At 37.1% G+C, this 19,954-nt stretch overlaps 1 protein-coding gene across 3 annotated transcripts in view; it reads right to left on the bottom strand.

Moving 5' to 3' along the window:
- The window catches only part of LOC106161799 (protein trachealess), a 62,507-nt gene that overhangs the window by 39,438 nt on the left and 3,115 nt on the right, over window positions 1–19,954 (bottom strand). Inside the window, exon 1 of one of the 3 annotated variants that reach the window (XM_087006569.1) lies at window positions 15,281–15,907. The exons of 1 other annotated variant lie outside the window; for it this stretch is intronic. In XM_087006569.1, the coding sequence (XP_086862695.1) occupies window positions 15,281–15,396 (116 nt within the window). In that variant the 5' untranslated portion in view covers window positions 15,397–15,907. Of the gene's footprint in view, window positions 1–201; window positions 491–15,280; window positions 15,908–19,954 lie in introns of those variants that run through there. One more of the 3 variants, XM_087006571.1, reaches the window with a different exon arrangement.

Below are 19,954 nucleotides of genomic sequence, written 5' to 3'. Positions count from 1 at the left end.
TCAACTACCAGTTTTTAGCAATTAACCTGGCATGTTAAAATAGATCTCCTTTCAAAGTTTTCCTCTTGCTGCCTTCTTTCACTATCTGTTGGGAATGCATATTGGTAGTAATTCCTGTCAATGGAAACCGTGCGTGCATGTGCGTGCATGTGTACATGTAAGTGTATATGTATGTATGTATGTATGTATTGCTTTACCTACCCTGATCTCTCCGACATGGAGGTTCACCTTCCCCAGCTTGGAGTCCTTGCTACTTGCACTTGGCGAAATCCAACCAACCTAGTTTGGTTCCCAACTTCAGTCAAACCGCCCGCTTCTCCTCCATTGTTTTCTCTAATGGGTCACAATTTCAACTCTTCTTCAAAGTGCAACTTTGGATTCCATCCAATGCCCAAAAATCTAGACTTTCAAGATGAAATGCTTGGTTAGAGCTTTTCTTCCTCAACAACCCTTGTGTGTAACGTTTCAATAAAAGGTCCCATGCACAAGCCCGCTTTTCAAAAAATGATTAATAGTACCTCCTATTATAGGAGATTGACTGTATAACAGGGACGTGTTTTTTGCAATGTTTTTTCTCTTTATGGAGGACAAAGCTCTGGTCCCCTAAGCCTGTAATTCTAGCACAGTAAAGGTTCTTCTACAATGTGACATCTGGAGCGTAAAGCATTGTGTAATCACTGATGCAGCTCTTAGTGATTGTACCAAACTTCACCCAAAGTTCATGCATGTCTTACTGACATATTACACAAGGCTTCCACATTGGGGGACCCTTGGTTCAATATATAACTGTCAATAACTGGAAGTTGTTTTTTTTTCTGTCTCCCTCTCTCTTCTCATTCTTCTTCTATTTGAGATGAAAACACTTAAACTGGGGAGATAGAGCTCCAATGGAATTAATCGCTTGGTTCACAAAGCTCAATGCCCCAACAATGCCAGTGAATTCAGGATGAATCTAGGGTGTCAGTAAGCACAGGACTACAAGGACACATTTTCGAAATTATAAAATATGATGAAAGGAATGTGAAAAAGTGCCTACACATGAAAAAAGACCATATTACTTGGGCCTACATCAGATGTTTTGATCAGTGATATTAGTACATGGTTCTAATCATCGGCAGCTGTCCAATTTGGAACATGTTACTTAATAACACTTGCTAGCATTAAATCAGTAACTTTATACAACAACTAAAAAGTCACTGCCCTACTTAAATATGACTTGAAAGAAAAAGAAACTCATGAAAACAGTGAACAGGACTACTTTAATGAACCCACAAAAAGAAAACTGTATGAGCATGTTCATGTACTGAAATTTTTACACTTCTCGGAAAATTAAGTTTTCCAGCTAAAAAAAATGATAATTCATCATTTAAAAATATTAATTCTGTGGTAGGTTTAGTCAAAGTTGGTAACATGTTAAAGCTAATGATCTTCGAACATTGGCAATTGAAAGAAGCTCTGACATCAGCTTAGGTATGAGTCACAATTTTTTCGGGGCATTATTTCCCACTGTGCTCAAAATTATTTTATATTACAGAATACACAAAACAGGTACACACACAACTACACACAGTAAAATTTAAAACAATAAAGCATGCTAAATGTTCACCAAATTTCCACCTAACTATGTCAAAGCACGAGACCATGATTGACAGAATGCCAAGGTCATTATCTGTTTTCTTTGGCCGTTTCCTTGCTCCTGAAATAAAACACAATGCAAAACTGGTGCTGTGTGAAAGTGTACGTGATGCACATGGCTGCGCCATATATTTGGCAATTAAAAAAAAAAAAAAGAATACATAAAAAGTTAGTAATATGTCTAATGACAGACTAATGTCAACGCGCAATTAAAAGTGTTCTGTCATAGTACTTTTTTGCAGCACATCCATTCAAAGAGCTATTTTTCAAAGAAAAAATCACATCTTCACTATGCCATTTTTCGCCACAATGTGCTGAGGTTAGGTCAGGAAAAAATCATTGGTTGGTTGAAAGCCCTTTCAATCTCAGTCCAGCTTATGAACACCCACTCCAAAGCTTCCTTGCTGATTGAAACATAGACTTTTAAGCACCCACTATTACCTTGAGACCACCAAAAATGCCCATATGTACGGGTATTATGCAATGACATCTATGACACTGCTAAGTCCTGTGTGCTTGGAGTTTTAAAATTTTGACAAAAGTTTCAGCTCGACAAAATGGTAACGGCTACCAGGCAGTGAATTTGTACGATTTTGTATGACCACTGCCTGCCTCCACAGGGACACCTGACGAAAAGGGACATATACGGGTAGTTTACAGGCATCATATGGACATCACAGGCTGAGGAGGCACACTCGCTAATTTAGCCATGTGCTAAATCTGACCTTAACTGGCTTAACAAAATAGGGTTAGTCTGGCTTGTTTTAGTCAAATTTAATCCATTTGGAGAATGAAGTGATGAAAAAGTAGTGATTTGGCCAAGGCGAAAAAACTTATAATGCTACCCCAGACAGGGCATATGTGTCCTAGGTTTAAGTTGCACATGCACGTCTTGAAGCATTTACTATAACTCTTACCTCAAAATTAGTCTTCACAAACACGTAGCTTAAGACTATATAAAACCAGTATGTGCAATTATACCTGATAATTTGTGACATAAACTGATATATCTGTTACTTTACATTTTGTGTGCTCTTTCTTGGTTTGCAAGCACCAAGTACTAGTACGTGACAAGAGGGCTTTCTCTGTGAATTTTTTGGGATGACTAAAAGAATATCATATAGTAATATTTTGCTATTCTGACTCCTAGGAACTTCGTGATGGCTCTCAGGTAAAAACAAAAACATTTTCTAGTTCTTGCCTGTTGCAAGAACACACTAAGAAATACACGCCCAGTCCGTATTGACAGGAAATGAAAATCTTACTGTGATATGAATCCGTATCAATTGTAATATACTTTTTTCCAACAGCGATAGTCAAGAATGTGTTATGTGGCTAGGATACTAGCATATATGAATGAACTGGTTGGGAAAAAGCGTGGGGAAATTGACTTAACTCCAAGATAGCTAAAAGCAGGGCACATTAATTCATTCTGAAGTGTTTTTTTGGCAAAAGTTACATGTACATTTTTTCAGTAAAACTACTTATGACCACTGCAACCATACCACCCAGTGGAAAAACATCTAGCACAATCAGTAAACCCACTTTCATTACTAAATAGGAGTTCAATCAGTAACAATAGTATTTAAAAGATACATTTACAACCCATACTTCCATATGTGAAAGCGAAGTGAGTAGGGGTACCATGTGACTGCAAGGGATTTGCTCTAATAAAAAAATGGCAGCCATTGTAGAGAAGAAACTTGTAACTTCATAAAAGGAATAAAAAGAAGAGAACATGACACAAAACTTGAAAGTAGGAACATAATAGAGAGGGCAGTGGCCTATGTCAATGATGTAAATGTGACGTAAAATGTTGTGAGGCTTACCTTGCGCCGAGGTGCTATCAAATGTTGCAATGGTCACATTGGTTTAATTTGGTAGTTCGTGTTACGGTGTAGCAGTAGTAGTAGTAGTAGAAGTAGTAGTAATAAAATGTGTTGAATGCGGGTGTAAGACTGAACACACAAAACGGACAAGAAACTATATGTTGCAATTGTTTTTTGACACATAATTTTTACATCACATAGCGATGATTAACATAAACTATTTCAGACACCATCTCAACAACAATATTTAACACTTTTCCTCAGTTCATATGCCCCTTTAAGAGATAAATGGCATTAGTACAAACTTTGAATAAAATGATCTTACTTAACCTTTCTTAATACAGGAAACTTTAGAAACTCTTATAAAATACAAAACACAAATCTTAAGACAACTGCTAAATCAGCTTGCAGCAAGTGAAACAATGTATTCGTACTTATTGTTAAAAATAACAGCTATTTGTGTAAAACAGGTGAATGTCTCATACATAAAAAGATACACAGAACTGTTAACAACCCTCATACAAGTTGAACTGTTCAATTTTACCATATATTAGTAATCTGTAATGAATTAAAACAAGCATTTCTGGGGGAGAAAGAAAAACAAAAATACCAAAAAATTAGTAATGTTTGTTCCTGGAATCTTAACAATGCAATACAGGTGTATAAAATAACTATCCTGCAGGTGTGAACATCTGATTTTTTTTTCCACTGTTGTTTTTGTTTTTCAGTGTTTCATTGTCAAAATATATACTCACATATACATATGAAACACATTTTCAGGACGAGTTATGGTCTCAACATAAAAATATTTCTCACATGCCAATTTTTACATACATCGAAATTAAAAAGACCTTAAGACCATACTGCTTTCCAATTTCAAAATGTAGTGGAAATCAATACATCAATGTATTTTGACAATAAATACATTAGCACTCCCACAATACTATCAGCACCGACTTATAAATTGATAGACAAATAAGCAGGAGATCTGTGCCTCTGTAAGTTGGAAGGTAAAAGGCCCTCAGGCTTGGGGAGGAAAATAAGCCCATTTTGTCAGGAAAAGACCTCCCCTGTGGGCTACAGGACTGTGACTGTGTAACTTTGACTGTCTCACAGTTACCTTTTATTTCAATTTTATTACAAATGGTGCCATAAGGTGTAATTTTGTAACGAGCAGTACCAAAATAAGGATTTTTAAAAGCACTGTGCCTATCCAATCTTCACTTTCTATCTTTCAAATCATATGCCTTGGTAAACCTTTATACACTAAAATTACCTCTACATCAGCTCCCCTCCCCCCTTTTAATCTGATACACTTCTCAACTAGCCCCAAGATAGAGGGATGTGAGCTTTAATGGAATAAAAGTGTTAGTCATCTAAAACTGTAAAATCTAGCACACTTTTTTACTAGTCAGTGGAATAATAATAATATATAGTCACATAGCTCACTTAATCTCTCTATATTTATACATTATGATTTGCATTTTAAGTTTCTGCCCACCAAATCTTGATCTTTGGGGCTGTTTTTAGACTCTACCTGAAACTAAACAGCAATTATAGCTTGCAAAAAGCCATTCCTATTACTGCACTCTAACCTCAACACGCACATTCCAGTTGACAGTAACTTTTGTAAAAATAACCGAATCATGATGATTTTCCACAGGAACCTGTCTTTTCACCAAACAAAGCTAATCAGTAACTTTTAAGTAATACATAAATGTGGTTTGGCAGTTATAGGGTGAATAACAGACGAGTTAGACAGTGACTACAACAGAGACAGTGACGACAGTGATCAGAATAGACAGACACATAAAAACCTGGAGACTTTTCAAGGGAAGGTGGCATCTGAAGAAGGGTAAAGATGGAGAACATCAAAATTGGTCAAAAAAATTCACATGAATAACTATAAAAGATTTGCATAATTTCCTGAGCATAAAGAGCAGCTAAAGCCTTTAATAACTTCAATTAAAACATAACTGATCTTTGTATCATTTAAATTTTTATACAAAGTTTAAGTAATGCAACAGTGTATATACGGTAATGTGCCATAAATTTCGAACAGTAGAAAATAATTAAATTTGGGAAAAGATCGTTCTGGCCGAAATTCATGAAATGGAGGTGCTCAGAACTTCCGAAAGTTCGAATTTCATGGAATTCTGTCAATTTTGACCGGAAGTTGTCTGTTCGTCGCTAGGCCTTCTGTTATCTTCTCCCGACGATCTATTTAGAGTTACCATAATGTATGATGTGTGAGTGTCGGTAATTGCGACCAAAGATATACACGTACTTTCACCCGATCACTGTGTATGGCCCATAGATAGAGCGGTACTGTTGTCTAGGGCCGCAAAACAGCACGTCCTTGCACCATTTATAAAATAATGCGTCAGTAGTGTCGTTTTTCAAACGCGATTCTGGCAGCCAGAAACTAGTGTCGTTTTCCAAAAAGATCCTGGCGCTCAGAACGGGAGTGGACGGAGGGAGAGACGGCCGACGATCAGCGTCTGTCACGGCCAGATAACCTTTACTATGGAAGCTTAGTGTTACCGTTGCTCCTTTCCGTGCACTGAAACTGAGACGACAGCCGATCAGTGTCTATGGCGCACGTGCAGGTAGCCTTCATCTGCGATAAGTGTCTTCCCCGACCAGGTTCGTTGCCTTTACCGTTAAAGTCGGGCGGAGCTTTACGCGCGAATGCGTCCTCATCTCGCCGTTCGCGGGTCGGTGTCTCCGACGCATACGTAGCCTTCCCTGCAGAAGCCGGCCTCGGCACTACGGCCTCTCCTCCGTGCAGAGAGGCCACTACGACCGCAGATCGGTATGTGCGGCGCACAGGTAGCCTTCGCCACGGCAGCCGAACTGTGTATTACGGTCTCTCTCCGTCGTGCGCTGCGACCAAGATGACCGCTGATTGTTGTCTGCGATCAAATATACTAGGTTTGGGGGGGGGGGTGCAGGGCCGTTTTTTTTTTTTTTTCGCTCAGGCAACCCAATCTTTACAAGCAGCAGCAACTGATTTCCTGGCGCATAGTTGCGTCAATGTACGCATTTGAAAAGCGTGTACGTTTTGTCATTGAAACCATCTTCAAACAAACGCGAGAGATAGGTAATCTAGAGTAAACCGAAAAGGCAGCTTTTATATTCGTTCAAGGGACTGGAAGATCGTCAATGGGAGATAGTGAGCGATCTGAGCGCGACAATAAGTCAATTTCCACACTAGTTCAAGGGACTTCGTTACTATATTCGACAGCAAGAGATCGTCAGCGATCCGAGCAAGCATAGAAGCTTGGACTTTTTGTCCATGCTAGAAGGCAATTTTCATGTAGTCAGTAGGATATGGTTTGCGACAGTGGCGTAACCAGGCATACGCACGGATACACTGTGCGTATATAATTTTTTGGCCAACCATGATATTATTCTCTATAAATCTAGTGTACTTTTCAAGAAATATTATCGAAAATCCCCTTCGATTATATGTTAAGGTCACCTGAATGTACAAATTCTCTGTATAATTTATATATGCACCATTGTTCTGACACCCTTCTCGTTTGCTTTCACAGAACTGAGGTAAACAATACTAGTTACCATCTGAAGTCCGATCTTAATCGTCCATCTAGCTGGAACTTGCTTTACCTCTTAATTAGAGGGTAAAGTGCCCTTCAGCCCACAGGTAGCTTTTGTCTTGAGTGTATCGAACGCGATATTTATCTCAGATAAAAATCTACCTGTGTGTTATTTCAAAGAGCTGCTCCAGCAGACCTGGGGGCACTAGATAAATCTGATCATCGGGCTAAACAAGGAGCCAGAGAAACAAAGGAAGATTGATTTTTCCTGCAAAGTTTCAAAGAATTTTGACACGGACTTGATCCAGCTTAACCCTCCAAACTAACGGGGTGGCATGGGCAATTTTTACAAAATTTACAAACAATTAAATTTAGATATATTACAATTTTATCCTTTAATATAATTTTGGGAGGCATGCACCCGCATGTAAGCTGGGTGATGTCAGTAAGCCCCTAGTTTAATAAATATACCCTTATGAGCAAGGCTTTTCCCAGCGAACCGTCCAGCCGTCATTTGGACGGCCGCTGACATCACCGGACGGCCTATATTTCCAAAGACGGCTAGACGGCTTGCGACTTTTTTTAATGACGTCTTGGCTTGTCGGGACAGCCGTGGACGTTGTAAGAAATTTTCTTAGAGTAATTTGACGTACCTAGCTTTTATGATGCGTCACAGATGAATGGTACTACTTTGTAGTGTACGCTGATATTCAGTCACGACGAAACTACTTCCTAAAGCTTACAAAACACAATAAAATGTTTCTATGAACTTTAAGATACACATTCCACGCCGTATGCAGCAGTGACAAGAGTGACCTTCATGCGGTACAAAACACTAAGCAAACTACAGGCCAATTTGTAAAAGGGGACACCTTCCGGACCTTCATACGCACGGCAACTGACAAAGCTGATTAACAAAAAGGAAAATTTCAAATTTTCAGCGAGAGATAGTTCGCAATCCGAGAGAGACCAGGAGGCAATTTTCATATTTGTTAAAGAGACTTCGTAAGCCAAAGGGCGAGACGAGAACGCAATTTTCGTATCGTCAGCGTCGCAATCCGAGTGAAACGAGAAAGCTCATACTCGTTCAGTGGCTTTCGTTTGCGGCAGATCGTCAGCCGGAGATCGTTCTCGATTGTTTTTAACCCTCCATCCCTCCCTATTGGAATTTATTATTTTTAAAAATATTTTTCATTTCATTTGTACATTTCAAGGGACTTCATTAGCAGAAGATCGTCAGCGGGAGATCGTGAACGATCTGAGCGAGACAAGAAAGCAATAATGGTAATCTTTATTGCAGCTCTTAATATTGCTCTTTTGTTCTGTTACTGAAGTCTCTACGATAACAATGCTATTGTGCGCCTCAGCAAAACTACCGATCGCTATCTCACACCGAATACTGCGGTAAAGAAACAACAGCCCGACAGTACAACTCTTAATAGATTCTCCTGTTATCTGAATGAATGGATATGACGATGTTGTTTAGCGTCCTAAACTAACTGTACTGATCGTTATCCTGCACCGTGGGCCGCACACGTAGTACTCAGGTAAAGGTACGCTAGGGCAACATTGCCGACTGTTAGATCTTTATAAGCGCGAGAATAGCCCGGTGGCCGATTTTAAGGTGTACGAAATTCACGAAATGAAGATCGCGCAAAATTGCTTACTGGCCGAAATTCATGGTCCAGAAAAAACTCCAGACGGCCGATTTTAAGATCGTTCGAAATTCAAGAGCCGTTCGAAATTCATGGCACTTTACCGTATGTAAACCAGTAGTTTTCCCAGACACTGAACATTTATAATTCAAGTACGACCCATATGCCGTATGTCATACCATTTCATACTCCAGTTTTTCTTTGCCACAAAACTTCGGTACATGCCAGCATATACCATCATTCAATATACACTGTGCAAGACAGAATGCAACAAGTATAGTCACATAGCCTAACTCAGTCTACCATTGAGTCTGCTCAGTCTAACCTCACTAGGTAAAAGACATCTTTTATTTTTTTTCCCCAATGACTTCATGGACCAGTAGCCACATTATTAGCACTTGCCCACGCCCACATGGATCCCTGTCAAATGCAGCTTCCTCCCTTTGCAGGTGTTTTTGGCTTTAAGAAAAAAATCATGTAAAGTTGATCTAAACTTTATGTCAAAATTTTAGTCTACTTTTACATAAGATGAATGATTAGATTTTTTAAAAAATGGTCTGCTTCTAGGACCGTAGCCGGGAATCACAAGAGGGGGGTTCTTTTTTCTGAAAAAGTAGACTCTTTACAATGGAACCTCCGTGTACCGAGATAAAATTTTACCCAGAGAGGACCTCTTCCTAGCAAAAAGGAGGATTCTTTTGACCCCCCCCCCCCCCACCACCCCACCCCCGGCTACAGGTTATGCCCATCTTCAATTAAGGATAAATCCACGCACACTTCACTCTCCAAATAGGGTAGCCCTTAGTTAAACTAAAAAGTCATTTTCTTAATTTTCTAAAACAGGTTTCCTTGAGGTTACCTGCTTCTCAGCCTTAACTTGGGTCAAAGTAAACTGAAATATTTGGTCTCAAAGAGTAACTCCAGTTTGGGTGTTAGGTTCTTGCACAAGTCTCACTGCACAGTCTATGGTGCATGGTTGTTATGGGGTCTCCCTGTTTGAGGGCAGCGTGACGGGGAGACTTTAGAATTGTTGAAGGGTTACAAGGTTGTCTGGTGGTGTGGCATAGAACCATAATTACTCAAGTTTAAAGTCAGTCTGAATACAGCTTTCAAGTCATTGAACCCGGGAAGAGGCACGTACATTTAGGGTGCATTCACATTGAGTCTATCGTTCTAACTACAGCGTATTAACTCCATGGGGACTCGCATTGATCAACACACTTCTTGTTTCCAACATACTCATATAAACACCAGCTTTTCTGTATTATCTACTCATTGCCAGGAAGCAACTGTTAGTCTGTTAATCTGATTGCATTCAGCAAGAGTTCCCATGGAGTTAGAGCAGTAGCTAATAGGCTAATTCCCTGTGAACGCACCCTTTGAGTTCTATAAAGGGGGACATTCAAGCCCCCCCCCCCATCCAGATAGGGACGGATACCCCATCCCACCTCTCAGAAGAAGAAAAGGGCTTAGTGCCATTTGATTTGATCTTGATTCCAAAGACTGAGACACATTTTCTCACTAAAATTAAACTAAATACCACTATGTCCTAATTAAAAGAGAGGTCCACTCAAAAAAATCTTTATTACCAGAAACAAAAAATTTCATTGTAACATGATAAGAAGAATGTGCATAGTGAAAGGCTCCATTTGCCAATAGCAGGCAACCTTTTCTCGAATCATTCTTGATCTTTTCTGACCTAAATGTTTCCAATTCATGTTAGAGAAAAACTAAGCTGTTACTGTACAACATTGACTGATTTACTCAACTCTCTGAAATTTACTCAGTCTGTTGATGTTTTCCCTAAAAACAAGAAAGGGTGAGAGTTTCATACACAGTGTATGGCTGACACAATTCTTTAAATGACTCACAGTCAAACTTTTCACATTGAGGGTGTTACATTTCTCAAAGAATGCACGCTAAACTTTCTTTACAGTTCCACCTTTTATGATCATTTCTGCTGAAATTATCAAACCAAATCAGTGGTACCCTGCTAAAACTTTTGAGCACTGCCTAAAAATACAGAATATTGGGGCGAAGCAGCATAAGTCTGAGAGTAAATTGACCATGACAAATAGGTAAACTGATCTGTAAACAAAGGTTCTAACATGGAAGTGTCATCAGCATCATGACTATCACTTCATAAATCATTCATGACTTCTAACCCACTTCCAGTCCCACTCCCCAGGGGCTAATGACACCCAAGCTGCTGATCAGCGGCAGTTATTTTATTTGGAAGCTCATTTTGGATTAATAAAAACTGACCTTTTGGGCCAAAAGCTAACCAAATTGGAGGTAACTTTGTTATATCCATGCCAAGCCATGTTCCCTGCCACATCAGCTTTGCTGTGGAGAAATGAAAACTTAACAGCCTGCACAAATATTTCTTTCAAATGATTTGGAAATTTCATCATTCCCGACACTTGACATTCAGCTAATTCAATTTTGCTGAGGTTATATGCATGTGGGGAGCAGCAGTATTAAATCAAAATAAAACAGCCTGTCATCCCTCATTGCATCAACGGGCTGCACAGGATCAATTGAATACAAACTACATGTTAAGGGAGCAGCTGGTTACATAGTCTTCAGAACCCACTAGACACATCATCCGACTTTAACTGGTTAACTAAAAGAATCATGAGATTTGAAAATAACATTTCTTCCAAGTTCTACAAATTCATGTTTTTTCTCCTCCTTTTCAATTTTATGGCCTTGCCATTAAAGTAAATTCTTACATAATTTTTTTTTATTTACATGCTACAAATCAGTGGTCAATGAAATTCATCAATGCTCCCAATTTTTCAATTATATTTAAAATATTTGAAAAATGCAATTTAAAACAAATGGTCTCGAAAGCAGCATTTGAAAAAGTGAACTCATTTTTCACTGCAAGGACCTAGAAAGAACACACTGTAAAATTGTCTTGTGTACCCTGACGTAACAAGTGTGTGTTAGAGCATACAGAATGGTAACTGCTACCCAAGTCGAAAAAAGGTAAAAAATCACCGACTGTGTGAAGTAAATATGAATTAATAGGTCTCAGCATGCCAACGCAGCTTGGTTAAATCAACCTAGGTCTCCAACAATCTACATGATGAAAATAATCTGTATACTTACAACTAGAGCTGAATATTTTATACATAACATGACGCATCCTCCATGACATAACCAGGTTTGAATAGAGAGACCGTAAACAACAAGTGTCTGATATTCACAGATGGTGGTCATAAAATTCTGTCAGGTTTCTTTTCACCTGTAGTCATTTGGTTCTCTAGACCATGCAATTCTTGAATGTCAGAATTTACTTTTGAACCTTTTTTTTTTTTTTTTTTTACAAGTAAAACAAATACAGAATAACGGGTTATGGTTGTTCCAAAATGCTCAGGACCTTTCAAGCAAGATTCTAAAAGGTCTGAAGAAAATAGTCACGTCCAATATGCATCAAGCAGAAAATTTTGTAGCTTGAAAATGAATTAAGATTCTTATCTATAATTTAATGTCCAACGTGAGTAAGTATCTACTAAGTTATCATAAAAAGAAACGAGCCATCTACAAATTTATTCATAATTTCATGTCAACTTTCATGCTTTGCATTACAAATATACTTTCTTTTAGTTTTCTCTATTAATGCACATTTTGTAGTTAATAATTTTATTTTCAGGAAGTTGCATTCATCAATGCATTCTTTAGTGAGACACTAAAGAAACACTAATTACTATCAAGATATGCTGGTTATCTTTTATTACAGCATATGTAAATATCCATACATATTTCAGTACTAGTACTTAAATTTCCACACGTACATAACTGAAATACCTCTTCTTTAGATCTTCTTTTTTTCAGGTTTTCAATATCAGACAAGAAGAAAAAACTATAAAATTGAGGCTCTAGTTTTTGATGACGGATGGAACACAATGATTTGTCTTACCTGTGGTTTTATCATCAACGCAGTGGGGATTCTGTAATAAGGTGTTGATTAGGCACAAGTGCCACAAAAGTTTCACACAAGAACTTCAGACTGAAAGTTGTTCAAAACACACAGAAAATATCCAGCTCAGCATAAATCTGTAGCAGTCTTCTTAAAAGAAGTAAATGTTGGTCTAAATCATTTCCCACTTTTTTTTCCAACAGAAACAGTATTTCATTTACTAATAGGTTGACTACTCAGATTCACCTAGGGTAAAAGTAGACTAAACATTTTTGATCTAAAAGTTGAGACTTAACCTACGGTCTAAAGCTCTATTGTGGAAACAGCCCCTGAAAACCTGTTGGCTGCTATGTTAGTGCTGTCACAGCAGAGGGACTAACACAGGTGACATGCCCACTGGCTTATTATGACCAACATTATTGAGAGACTGAAGGTTTGGTTTGAGTGTACTTTATCTGTATGATAAATCAGAGAAATATGGGCAAGATTACTTTGATTGGGTTTGAGAGACAAAAGACTAAGTGTGCTTGTAATTCTAATATTCTTGATAAACAAAGAGAACTATGACCAATTATTATTAAATTTAAGTTTGAGTGGTAAGATTAAGTCTTATGCGCATGTTTTTTTGTTTTTTTTTTCTCATTATAAACAAGGAAACTTTACAAAACTATGACAACTGTCCCACAGTATGTTAACTGATGCACATCTCACTCGTACAATCAAAAACCCTCATATGAAGAAAAAAAGTTTTTTGGTTGTGTAAAGATTTTGACTAAAGGTATATTCTACCAATCTATTCTAGACTCCTTTACATCGCTGCCAATTGAAGCAATCTTACCATTAAGAAAGAAAAACAAAATTTTCAAACACCTAAAACAAGAAAAAAAACTATTACAACAGGACTTCCATGTAAATCAGCCATAGAATATAAAATGTTTTGTCATTTATCACGTAACTGCTTCATATAACAAATTGATTTGGCCAAACTTTGAGCTACTTAATTAAATAATAACAAACCTATAAATAACTTTAAATGGTACTGACACTTTATCCCTAATGCTATATTTTTACCTTTTCTTTGAAATGCACAAAGGAAAGAGTTTTTTACTAAATTTTCTCACAAATATGAAAATAACCAATAAGGCATCTATCTATTCACACTGCTGATAACCAATTACAAAAAGGTCAATCACATTCCTTCCCAAACATACATTTTGAACAAAATGCCACTTTACAGGCAGAGTCTACTTTCAGAGTATCCAGCTTTTATGTATATCAGGGGTGCATTGATAGACCAAAGGTTCATTGGTCCATAAATGGTGATATTTTTTCATCAATTTTTTAATCAAGGGTTCATTGGTTCGAAGGTTCTATAGTGAACATTCCGACCAATGAACCTTCAGACCATTGCAACGGCCCCTGTACTTCACACATTGAGACCCTGCTGCAAGATTGTATTCAGCATTTTTTACTAACTGTAGTGAAGTTTATGTTTAAGGTCTCAAACCTGCACTGGTCGTCATCTTTTTCAATAATTGGATTGCTTAAGCCTTTCAAGTAAGTGACCATGTTTATTAAGCTTTAAAAGACAGGTATTCAAGTAAAAGAAAAAGGACTGCGTACAGTTTTTTTAGGTGTACATGAGCCTCTCATTGGGAATGATGCTTTTTTCACTTTCAGCACCTTCATCTTCATGTCATTTTGGCCACAGACTTGTTATTCATTTATTTATCTTTTTTTTTTTTTAGAGTGACTAATAATTCGTAAATTATAAACATCTCAAATCAACTAATTCATTATGTATGTACAAAGGACCTCCCTTGAGGCCAGGAAAAAAAGAGAAATAATAAATAAAATCAGTACAAAGAGGAAAGGACAAGCAGACTGAGAAATTGGTAACTGTCTGTAAATTTTCTTTTAATGAACTTTGACTTCAGCGTAAAACTCGGCTACCTTCCCACAAAGAAGTTAATGTAAAGCAATCAAAATGGAACCATGAAAGTAAAGTAATAACCTTCAAGTGTTTTTAGATTTACATTAGTGACAATAATTTTGACTTTCAAATGCCTATGCTACAGGCAAGATGTAAAACTGAGCAAACAGTAATGAAATGGTCGATGAGACCACAAGAAACTTTTTTAACTGCCTTACCAGGAAGGGTGCCACATTCTCTCACATATATCACCTTTTTAAAAATTAAACTGGTTTTTAATGGTTACAACCCATTAGGTGCTATAATGCAAACTACATATGCAAGTTAACACCTTTGATGACGATACACAGGCCGCAAGGTGAAATGGTGCCGTAAGTTGAAAATATTAGGGGGGGGGGTCTTTAGCCTTACCTCGTGATACTGGAAACACATTAAAAATTCTCCATAAAAACTATTCATAATGTCCTCATGAACAAAAAGATTACTAGTAATAATGTCATCTACATCTGTTCAAAATCACAAGAAGAAAGGGGGGGGGGGGAGCTAGTTCTATAGCACATCAGTTAACAGTTAATATTTTATATCACACTTAAATAAATACTGCTCACGATAATTAATGCACTCACTGGTAGTATCTCATTCACTATGATTAATACCCTTATACACACATATAAAATATCATTCATACAGCTTATCAAATTCTCAAACTGACTTTTTGGAAAAAAAAAAAACAAAATTACCTGCATGGTGCATACTCGTCCTGGAACATCATCTCAGGACTCATCGTGTTCAGGTTGACATTTGTCCCGGGCCTGGTCAGCCATTCACTGGCCATGGTGGGGTACCAACCGTCCATCAAGCCTCTAATACCACTTGACCGCAACAGTAGTAAACATTACAGAAGATCTAGGTACTGGAGGTGATGAAGAAGAATTCTGTGGCCAAGCCACTCACTACGAGAATGCAGGTATGTTCCAACTCGCTACACATCCCATTCATAAGTTACGGAGTGATGAAGTCAGTCACACAGGTTGAATATTACATTTCTTTATATAACTTATCTTCACTGACTTACAAGTCTCCCTAACTTAAAAGCAAAGCTGTCTTAACAAACACCTGAGGAGTGCTTTAAGATGAGCATTTCCGGTCTCTACTTGTCACCTTATTAGAATACATAGGATATTAAAGCCTTGTTAAATCTTTATATTTCCTCTGGTAGTGAATGACTAGGGTCCGACCTGCAGGCCTCCAGGCACTGCAAATGAACAAACATGCCATTAGCGGATGGAGTTTTTAATATCTAGCCTGGTGTCTCTTCTAACCATACGTTTATTGTATAGCTTTAGGGTAGAAACTGTCGAAAATTCCTCCAGAGTACATTCATAATGATCGCAGGCTTGTGCCATCCATGGCTTAGGTGGCCTGTACCATTTTCAGGGAGAGGAGTCGGAAAAGAAGCTTGATCAGATTTATAAATCAATATGATGACTGTATAGTCACAATGAAAATAGTCTAATGCTGATTTTTACAAATAAATAGAGTTGTATTTAAATAAAGCAGTCCGGAGCTCTTGAAACATTATGGGATTCATTACATTATTTTAACTGTTAAACCATCAGCAGTATTTTTTTTTTCTTTTTTCCAGCTACCAGTTATTAAGTTAAGAAGACAAACATGCCCTATGCCTGGAACACATTTGTAAAATAAGCAGCAGAGATTCCGCAATCCTTTAGTGGTCTCAAAGATTGATATCACCAATCCTTCCACCCTTTCTCCCTTTGAAAAGTGTGACCATTAAAAAAACTACTTAATGTGACTGCACTTTTTTTATTTTAGTTTTGGAACCCATCCCATCATTTCCATAACTGGCTTTGCAATTTAAACCAGAAAGCAAGTCATCCCTTTCCAGCTAACTCACTTTAACTGCCCAATCCTTGGAAGGGGTCAGTTGCCCCCCCGCCCCCCCCCCCCCCCCCCCCCCCTCTTCCTTATTGGTGCTTTATGGAATGACTAGGTATGGTAAACATTGGGATCCTATCTAGTTAGCATAACAGATGCATTGTAGTCTTATAACTTCAAAAGACAGAGCATCTGAAGTCTTCACTGGGCTGGTGTTACAAATGAACTAGTGGAAAGTCAGTCTTAACTTTTAACTAGCCTACTTTGACCTGAGATGAATCACTAAAGTGTGATCCCCTACTTATAAGTAAAAAGGAATAAATGTCTTACATTAAGGCCAATTATTTTACTTGTTCTGGTGAACTATTAACAGATTTATCCTAAATTTAAGCAAGCCCATTTTGGGGGATTTTAAAATTAAGACAAACTTTGAATATTAAATAACTTTTAAAAACAGCCCAAGAACATTACCAAATTGTCTCTGTTAAACTTGTCCACTGAGTAATAATTGTTCTAAATAAGCAACGTCTTTCTTTATATAATGCAGGTGTCTAATTTAATTTACGACTGGTTGAGGACTGTTGTGAAACCTGCTCTCCACTGAAACAATGCCAACAGAGGTCACTGATGTACAAGATGCACTTATCATAAAATTTTCTTTCAAAGTTTAAAAAATGGCACATAAAGCAGGCCCATAGCCAGGGGGGGTTGGGGGGTTCAAAAGAACTCCCCTTTTTGTCGGGAAAAGGTCCCCTCTGGGTAAAATTTTATCTAGGTACAGGAAGATTTCATAGTAAAAGGTCCACTTTTTCAGAAAAAGAACCTCCTTTTGAATTAGCTGGCTACGGGCCTATGAAGGATCAACCTTCAACCTCAATTTTTTTCTGTAAAAATATCCCCAGTCCATCTAGATTCTACACTGCCTACAGATATCTACTCAGATCCCCTATTTTTTTCAATTCTTTAATAATAGTCAACATTAGGTCTGTGCCTTGAATACCCCACGGCGTAATTACGGGCAGCGCGAGCCAGTTACTTCCAAAGCTGTAATTAATTCTCTGCGCTGCCATTAATTATGCCGCGGGGTATCCAGGGCACAGACCGTGATCACAAGATACCGAAAAAAGATTTTAGATTTTTAGAAAATAGATTTTCCATGTGAACGGAGCCCAAGACAGATCTAAGATCTGTACAGTACATCATAAACATAGTCATTAACTGAAGACGTAACTTGAAAAAACGTTTTAATCTAATAATAATAATAATAATAATAACAACAACAACAGCAAAAACAATAATTATTATAACTCTTATATCAAAGGGTGGAAAAGACATGTTGACATTGTGTTGTCTTTGTTGCGGACTATTCAAACTTTTAAGTCCAACTATACTGTTATTTAAGAAATAAAAATTTAAGGATAAAAAAAATATGGACTCTGGGATAATCCTTTGGATAGAAGTATACATCAATGGTTAAAATTCACGTGTGAAAATGTTTAAAAATAATGTTAACTTATATTTTACTTATATTTTATTAATTTTATTTAACTGTATATCCCTATATTCTGCGAATGCCATCAATCAAAAAAACTAAAAAAAACTTAATTCTAACACAATCAAGTATCTTATTCTGCAAACAGAATAATAAAGCATAATCTGCGTGACAATTTGAAATAAAACTAAGACAAATCAAATGCTAAATGTCACAGCCAGTTCAATATCTGCACCATCAGCTGTGAATAGTACTTGACTTTATTTCTTCACCTTACTGCCACACTCTCTAATTACAAAAATTACTACGATATACAGTGATTAGCAGGGAGGTGCTATATGCATGGAACAGGTGCTTTCATGCTGCACTGAATTATAGCAGATTGCATAACAGACTGTGACCTAAAAAGACTTCCCACATGTTATTCATATAAATCATCACATGCAGGGAAACACATATAGGTTGTAACATAAACTACACTGTGCACATGTGCCTGGCAGACATTAAAACATACACATTTCAGACGAGACTTCACCCGTGCAACGTACATGTTCATTGACATATGTTGTGCTTCTTTACAATTGAACTTGAGTTGATGTGTGACTTGGGCTGCTAGGGTTACAAACTGATACTAAAACATCTACATTTAGGTGTATTTCATCCTATGTTTTTTATCATTCAATGGTATCCAGGCACCAGATCAGCAGACTCTACATTACTTGTCACCCTATAGCTCCAATCATTGTTTATCTCCAACAAATACTGTGGTACAGCTTTTTTTTTTCTCTAGAGCATTAGCTGAAACTTTTATTAATACTGAATTACTCCAACCCTTGCGTAACGTGAATAAATTTCCTAGTCCCAAAGCATCTGAATAATGTGGCTTCTACTATACATGTTATTTTTTTATTATTATTTTCATTCAGTCTGCTTTCTTCTCCTGCAATCATGATAACGTTATGAATGACAAGCCTCAGAAGAACACAACTATACTCTGATCATTCAACATATAAACACTTATTAATAACTATGCCGTTTCAAATTAGTGTCACAGGGAAGTTACCAATGAAGTATCAAGTCCACATTCCTATGTGCTAAAGGCACCACCATAAAACTATATGGTTGGTGACTTAATAAATTAAAATGGATTTTTTTTAGTAATCAAAACCTTCCAACCTCTACAAATGCCATGGAGACCAAATTTCTATGTGCCAAAGCAATGGCAAAATGCAACATGCAGTGGACATTTATTAAAATATAACGGTTTATTTCTGAGTTATTTTAGTCTGCGAATAAAGTATGCATTTAACCCAGCAATTTATATACATGTGTACATATCTTTATTCTTGCAAACATATCTGGCCTCAGTTCTTGTCCTATTGTGTTTAATCCCTGAAATCTTTTTTTTTTTTTTTTTTTACATTTTTTTAGCAAGTATACTAAATGTTCATTACTACTTTTTGTATCTAATGGTTTTACAGTGAACTCTATATGTACACGGCAAATGATAGGGGTGGAACACCAAGATACACTTAGATCCCGTGTACAGAAAATTTGTTTGTGGTGAATGCTTGCCATCTACACGTGTAAATTCCCTGTATTCTTCCCACATTTACACAACTACATATAAAAGCTCTACGAATTTGTACTATAAATAATTTCTTTACAAATGGGCTTTGCTGTTACTATACACCCATTCATTACTTGACTAGTTTATTCATTTTTGGTTTAATTGGATTTGAAGATTACAGCATGAACAAAACAAATTATTATTTTTCTGTCCTGTTCAACTTGATTAATATATAATAGTATGTCTACTTTGAAGTTTTCATTTTTTAACCTGTGAGTTAATGGGAATAATGTCATGCTCAACAAGCATGGGACTTTTTATCTATACAATACTGCTTTTAATACCTTTTTTTACAAATTACCAAGCCAAAAAGTCTATTCCCTTGTTTTCCTGATATTCTACTACTTAAATATTGTTTAATTTGGAAAACTTCATCTGTTTAGATCAAAATGT

The sequence above is a fragment of the Lingula anatina genome, chromosome 2 (genome assembly GCF_051362555.1).
Source record: "Lingula anatina isolate TDL-2025a chromosome 2, LinAna3.0, whole genome shotgun sequence".
NCBI classification, from domain to species: Eukaryota; Metazoa; Brachiopoda; class Lingulata; order Lingulida; family Lingulidae; genus Lingula; species Lingula anatina.
Note: the sequence above shows the minus strand (reverse complement) of the source record. Positions and strands in the feature narration are given on the sequence as shown.